The following is a 7500-nucleotide window of genomic DNA, read 5'->3' as shown; positions in this document are numbered from 1 at the left end:
ATATTGCCAGAAGTACATGATATAGCATAACATTACACATAATATTAACATTTATTTTTCATATAGTGCCTCTTGCAAATGAACCTATGAAGCAGACCAAAGCCTTGGGCCATTATTGTCTAATCGTCCAATTCATTTCCAAATTAGCTTTTGTTCAGCTCCGTTAAGAGGTCGGCCAATGGTTGCTAATATTTCATCAGCTCCAATAGATTATCGTCTTGGCACCAATAAGGGAGAGAGAAAGGTTCTGGAACAGGTGGGTGCGCACGCACGCACGCACGCACGCACGCACGCACACACACACACACACACACACACACACACACACACACACAATGCACACATTAACACACACACACACATAAACACACACATTAACACACAGCACACACACACACACACATACACACACACATAAACACACACATTAACGCACACACACACACACACACACACACACACACACACACACACACACACACACACACACACACAGACAGACAGACAGACAGCAAAGAGATGACAGAGAGGGGGAGGGAGAGACTGGACTCCTGTGCTCTGCTGCTGCTCCTCTCCCAGTGTGTATGGAGCTGATGGATAATAAGTAAGGATGAGTCTCTGGCCGGCGCTCGCTGCGTGGGGGATGAGAGAGCAGGCTGGCTCGCCCAGCTGTCCCCACTCAATCAGGCAATCAGGCAGCGGGCCGAGAGCCACGGAGACACCCACAACACACACACACACACACACACACACACACACACACACACACACACACACACACACAGATACACACACAGACACAAACAGGTGCAGGCCTGACTGGCAGAGAGAGGGAGAGAGGGGGGGGGAGTGAGAGAGAGGGAGGGAAAATGAGAGGGATGGAGGGAGAGAGAGAAAGGAAGGAGGGAGAGTGAGATAGAGAGAGAGAAAGGGAGAGAAAAGGAGAGGTATGGAAAGAGAGGGAGGGAGAGAGAGAGGAGGGAGAGTGAGAGAAAGGGAGGGAAAATGAGAGGGATGGAAAGAGAGGGAGGGAGAGAGAGAGAGAGGAGGGAGTGCGAGAGAAAGGGAGGGAAAACGAGAGGGATGGAAAGAGAGAGAGAGGGAGGGAGGAAGAGAGAGAGAAAGAGGGAAGGAGGGAGAGTGAGATAGAGAGAGAGGGGGAGAGAAATGGAGAGGGATGGAAAGAGAGGGAGGGAGAGAGAGAGAGAGGAGATAGAGGAGAGAGGGGTCTGTGGCTTCAACAGCACCTGGGATCTCCAGATATCTAGATAAACATGGCTAGAGAAGTACTTGAGAGTGGCAGAATTACTACTGCATAGCATACCTGATGTCTACTTTAGCATTATCTTCCTTAAGCAAACAGGTTTCCAAAAACACCATTTGTAACCCTGGGGCTATGATCTGTGAGAAATGCAAGCCTTGATCAACCCTGCACTGCATGACGCATGGTTCCTTTGATACAGTTTCATGAAACTGAGATAGTAATTGTTGCATGATCAATCCGTTGCCTGTGGGTGTCCATGCTATTGCAAACATCTGTATTCTTTTTGAATAACGTTTGTGTTATTCAGAGCTTGCAAGCATTCCGTTTCTTTTCTCTTCTGATGTAATTTGTTCGGCGTATAACCACCAACCTCGCAACGGCTGCTGTGCAAATTTGTACTACAATCCATCTTTATGAACCAGCCACGTATCACAACCGCTTGCGCCGGCAAAGGCACTAAAATGAACCTGAACCTGTTGAAATAAGAGCGCTCCCACATCCACCTGTGTGGGGGACTCAGAGACAGATAGGAGGGGAGGGGGACCAGACTTGAGACACTCTTGAGACCTGAGACACACTTGAGATTTGAGTCTGTCTCCGTGCTCCGACAAACACCACTCCTGACGTCTCAGGTTCACAAAAGCCTCGACACTGGAACTGCTTTTCATAGGTGGTGTGGGGCTGTTGGTGTGTGTGTGTGTGTGTGTGTGTGTGTGGGGGGGGGGGGGGCACGTAAGCGGCTGCCTTGGGACACCAATGGTCCAAAGATGAACGGGTGATGGAAGATAATAATGACTAACACCCCCCCCCCCAACCCTCACACCTCCAACCACCCCTCACCCTCCAGGAACACAAAGCGCAACAGAAGCCTTGGGCCTTGGGCGTCCACAGCTGCCACTACTTCTAATATAGAAACCTGAGATGCACCCACCCTATTCATCCTCCTAGTCATGAGTCCATTAGTGCTCGTCTTCAGTGCCTCGCGCTTTTATGGGAGTAAAAAAAAAAATCAATAACCGACACGAGGCACCACCTACGTCTTTGACACGCAAGGTCGTGATGGACAGTCTGGTCTCCAGAGCCCATCGAAAGGTGGATCACAGAAAACGATGATAAAGAGCAGAACATTCCGGAGAGAGTGATGTGGATTCAAATAATGAGAGACCACAACCCCCTGAGAACTGGTTGTCTAGGATACTTCTTTTCATCTGTGCAGAGGTTTTCTAACCTCGATTAGTGAGCATGATGTGCTGTACGTTAATGGGAAAATAAATAACCATATTTCAAGTTTCACGTTTTATTGTCGCATATACTTTGCAATAAAGCGAAAATATGTGAAGAGTTTCCAAAACGCTATATACTCCATTTTGATGAATTTTCATGAATCATTTTTTATATTTTGTTTTCCAAGTCATTTCAGTGGACTGTAATTGGGTTATGGTTATAGATTTATTGTTACTCAATCAAAACAACACAACTGCAATTTTATTGATATTACTTGAAATACACAATTAAATAACATGACTTACTAACGTTTTCAAAAACAGAGATAAAGCGTTTTAGAACCAAACTCTTCATGTGATGTGCAAGCAAGAAAATGTTCTTCTTTTTAAAAAACAGAATGGCATTGAAGAAGAACCAGGTAGGCTGTCTGGATTCCCCCACCTGAATAAACCCAGTTTCTATAAAGCCAACCTATGCCATCCCTTTTCCCTATAACATAGCACAGAAGAGCTGTCAAGTCAATTCATAAGATAGAGATGCTACAGACAATACTTTCATATTTGTTTCGTTGGACATATAGAATCAGCCATGTCTGTTATGTCAGGTCAGACTCCAAGCTGCTATGGGCTGAACATCAGTTTGTCTATATCTCTGGTACTCCATGTTTGCTTTTGAAAACACTAGTGGTTAAAATTCAGGCTAAAATCAGAATATTTCCTGGTCTGAAAAGCCATTTGGCTGGACAAGCGCTCCGACGGAACGAGAGAAAGAGAGAGAGACAGAGTTAGAGAAAGAAAGACAAAAAGAAAGAAAGAAAGAGAGGGGGTTGCTAAGAAGGAACAAAGGATGCTTTGACACTACTACTTCCTGTGTTCCATGTTTCTCCATGAAAACACTACTGGTAAATCAGTCAGGCACCAGCCTGGCCCACCTCCCCCCCAGGGCGGGGTCCTCACCTGTAGTACTCCACGCGGGCGGTCTGGTTGGCGAGCGCGGCCAGGTCCACGTTGAGCTGCTCCCAGTCGGGCAGGCCCAGCAGCTGCTTGATGATGCTGTCGGCCATCTGCTGCATGAACTGCAGCGTCTGCACAAAGTCGCCGCGCGCCGCGAAGATCTCGTCGAGACGCGACAGGTGCTGCGTCAGGCCGCTCTCCATGCTGCCCATGGTGCCGGTCACCTGTCAGGACGGAAGAAAGGAGAGGTGGTTAGGATGGCTTAGAAACGGCTGTATGTGGCCACTTGATTGAGAACGAGAATCGATTGAGAATCGATTGAGAGACCAAGGAGAAAAGAAGCCTACACAAGACCTCCAATGAATGAGAGAGAGAGAGAGAGGCGGAGAGTGAGAGAACAGACAGTAGAATAGACAACACACATACAAGTACACATACACATACATACACACACAAACACACACATATACACACACACAAACTCACACACTTACACATACACATACACATATACACATACACCAACACGTTTCTCTTGGTCTGTCTCACTGTCTACACAGATAAGTAAAAAGACACCTCCTGACAGACAGAGTTCAAGGAGAGCAAACTACAAAACTACACGAGTTTATAAACTCAGTTGGGTGAACAATGCAATGCATCGATCTCAATCATTTATATAGAAGCTCATCCTAGTCAAACTGCACCCTGATCAATATGCACCGCTGATGAGAGACCAGTGATGGTGTTGCAGACTGCATACCTAGCTAATGCACAATGTAGCATAACTGAATCAGAGTCACAAACAAGTGAGGCTGATTCACAAACAAGGTGTGCAAACACGGCCGGCCGACTATACAGAATGCAAATGCTTCCTCTTAACTTATGCATGCCTATTTGACAACATATACCGCCACGCATTGCAATTTCAAAATCAAAGGGCTTCAAGCAAAGAAAGGTTGTCTGAAGGGGATGATTTCACATTCTGTTGGTATTGCTGTATAAATATCTGACTGGATAAAAATCTGACTAGATAAATAAAGCCAATGCATCTCAATATACTATCCAATATACTGAATGTGTATCAATGTATATATATATGGATCGACATAATATAATGCAGAAGATAACTTGAAGACCTGCTGGCCTGATTGCTTTACATAAGTCCAGATGAGCAAATGAATGTGTGCCAATGTGTATCCTATATGTAATATATATCAATGTGAAACAGCACAGCAATCTGGCAGAGCCCTTGTATACACCACTAAGAATGCTCAGCTGAATGAATAAATGAGCAAGTCGATGCAAATAAATGTCACATATCACATATGAGTCTATCGTTGTATAGCAACTCAGATAAGGTAATTTGCAGTAGATAAATTGCCCTTACTGAACTTTCTGCATGGACGGAGTCCAGCTAAATGACTGGAGACCGCTGCTGGAGTGAAGAGCAATGGGGAGGTTGGACGTGAGAAGGGGATTGGAGACTTCAGGGCTGACCGAGTGACTGACAGCTTCCCTCTGCTGTGGTGAAGCATGGCTGGCACCGGACACAATACTCCCCATTCAAAAGTCCTCTGGTAGAGCTGGGGTGCTGTGTGTTTAATCTAGGGGCGCAACGTAGCCACACGAACGGGAAAATGAGAGAGGAGAGAAGCCTCAGCGCGTGTGTGTGTGTGTGTGTGTGTGTGTGTGTGTGTGCCCGGAGGTTATTTTCAATCTGTGGCTACTCTAGGGACGTGTTTGGGGAGTGCTTCCTTCCAACTAACAGCAACTCATGCACGCACACACACACACACGCACGCACACACATACACACACACTCATGAGTGTTTCAGCATGGCTACGGGTATACACAAGCCTCAGAAGGAGCACTTATTTGGAATGAAATAAATAAAGGATGACACGAGTGACTGGAAGCAGCCCAGCGTCCACACTTGCGTGCTTGTTAGGCATTCGGTCCAATTGATGGTTTCCCTCCCAAAACAACTTATCAGAGGTCTGTTATTTGGTGCTGTGGGGCTCCCAAAAGAGTCGAAATGTGTGGACTCGTCAGTGGAGAGGAAATGTGGGCTCATATTTTGGAAATATACTTAGAATGAATGAAAGAAAATGAGAGAGGCAGGGAAGGAGTGAGTGATAGAGAGAGAGAGAGAATAGAACACACAGCAAGAAAAAGAAAAATTGAAATGTAGGTCCATATCAATTCCACATGTCTTCCAGATCATTATCCAATTCTCATATACTACAACCGGAGGCAAGAGAAGGAATGAAATAAAGTAAGCGAGAATGAGACTGGGAAAGAGAAAGGGAGATAGAGAGAGAGAAAGAGGGAGAGAGAGAGAGGGAGAGAGGGGGTGGGGGGGGGGGGGCACAAAGAGTGAACTGATCCTCTCAATTGTGATCAAACTCATCCCCCTGATTTCCTGTAATTCATTTCTAGCTCCCACAGCCATGAGGCCCTCTCTCTCTCTCTCTCTCTCTCTCTCTCTCTCTCTCTCTCACACACACACACACACAAACACCTCAGCAGAAGGTAATCCAATCCAGCGTTGCTGTATCCCCATCGCTCATCTATATTGATTTAGTCTGGCTCAGGGTCCATTCAGTGCTGTTATCAGATCCCAGCGCAAATGACTCGGCTTCCCACTATCCCTCCCTCCATAGGCCGAGAGCTGCCCCTCCCCTCCCACAGGGGGGGTTGCCAGAGATGAAACCTCCACGGGCAGTAGGTCCTGTGGTTGCCAGACGTGATTTCACTCCCCGCCCGCCCCCCTACGCACCCACCACTCCGCCGCAGCCGACATCGCTCATCTTCACAACCGCCGCTATTCCAGTCGCTTTGTGCAAACAAACTCGTCCATCACGAATCCTCGACTACATTTTTAAGTTACGACCCTGATATCTGCATGGCTGCAGCCCAACCCCCACCACCACCACCACCACCATCACCACAACCCACTCCGCCTCTGTGTCTATTTCTGTGGTCTTGTTCCTGCTCAACTGCGACGGCTGTTTCTGAACTTATTTATTTATTTATTTCCCCTTCTTACCCGTGCGGCGTTTAGGGCTGTAATTGATTGCCTGGGCTTTTTCTGGGTAGACAGGAGTCTCCTCAAATGAAATTTGAATGGGGCTGCTCAGGTGTGAAATACTACACAGGCTTGGCTTGGAAAAAAAGGAGACTTTTCCAGAATGTTCCTTTTTTTCTTGTTTCTCGTTTTTGGGGGGGGGGGGGGGGGGGAATGTGGACCATGAAAAAAAAAAATTAATGAAAAAAAGGGGGAAAATAATATATACCGGTAATAGTGCTATATTTTGAGAGAGGAGATTACACATAAATACTCATTCCGCTGGCATTTTTCGATTTGAGGAATGTGATGACAGCACATTTTCTTTTGGAAAAATGTGTCTACTGCCTTCAGGAAGCCCAGAGAGAGAGGGCCAGGAGTGAGGACGCAAAGCAGCCAATCAGCACAGAGGAGATAGAGATGGAGCGAGGGATCCACAGTGAGATAGAGAGGAGAGGAGGAAGGAAGTAGGGGTGGGCGATATATATCGTCTGCGATAATATCGTGATTGTTGTTTTAACGATGTGCAAATTGACATTATCGAGTATTTAAATTACTTATGGGGAAAAAACACTCGAAATCACGCACTGAAGACTCATACATTCCCAGGAGGTAGGCTATGCGGGAGAAGTGCAGCAGAACAAGTGTCACGTGATCACTAGTGGGTCACAACGTTGTCCCATGCAGCCTAATGTTTATTTTGTGCAGGGAGTTACTTGGGATTTTATGCGCTACTTCTGTTCAAGTAGCATTGATGAGACAGTCACGTTTTTTGCTACACGGTATTATATGGAGAGAAAACATTAGCCTTTGAGTATTTTAATAGTAAGTTGTAAACAAATAACTATTCTCATGTAACTCTTTTGTAAATGGACTGAAGTTCGCTCTAAATATCTACGTTTGCCGATTATGCTAACCGTTAGCATCTCTATGGGATTTCTCATATACATTAGCCATAAGCTAACGCATTAGTTTCTATTCTGTAACTTGG

At 46.1% G+C, this 7500-nt stretch overlaps 1 protein-coding gene across 1 annotated transcript in view; it reads right to left on the bottom strand.

Annotated features, from left to right (window-relative positions):
* ttyh2 (tweety family member 2) overlaps nucleotides 1-7500 on the bottom strand; it is a 92634-nt gene that overhangs the window by 26955 nt on the left and 58179 nt on the right. Inside the window, exon 4 of the mRNA XM_076298052.1 lies at nucleotides 3445-3665. Within this exon, the coding sequence (XP_076154167.1) occupies nucleotides 3445-3665 (221 nt within the window). The remainder of the gene's footprint in view (nucleotides 1-3444; nucleotides 3666-7500) is intronic.

Source organism: Alosa pseudoharengus, unplaced genomic scaffold (assembly GCF_046254945.1).
Source record: "Alosa pseudoharengus isolate Yale_2024_CS ecotype anadromous, Long Island Sound unplaced genomic scaffold, YU_APseudo_1.1 YU_APseudo_1.1_scf_21, whole genome shotgun sequence".
Taxonomy (NCBI): domain Eukaryota; kingdom Metazoa; phylum Chordata; class Actinopteri; order Clupeiformes; family Clupeidae; genus Alosa; species Alosa pseudoharengus.
Note: the sequence above shows the minus strand (reverse complement) of the source record. Positions and strands in the feature narration are given on the sequence as shown.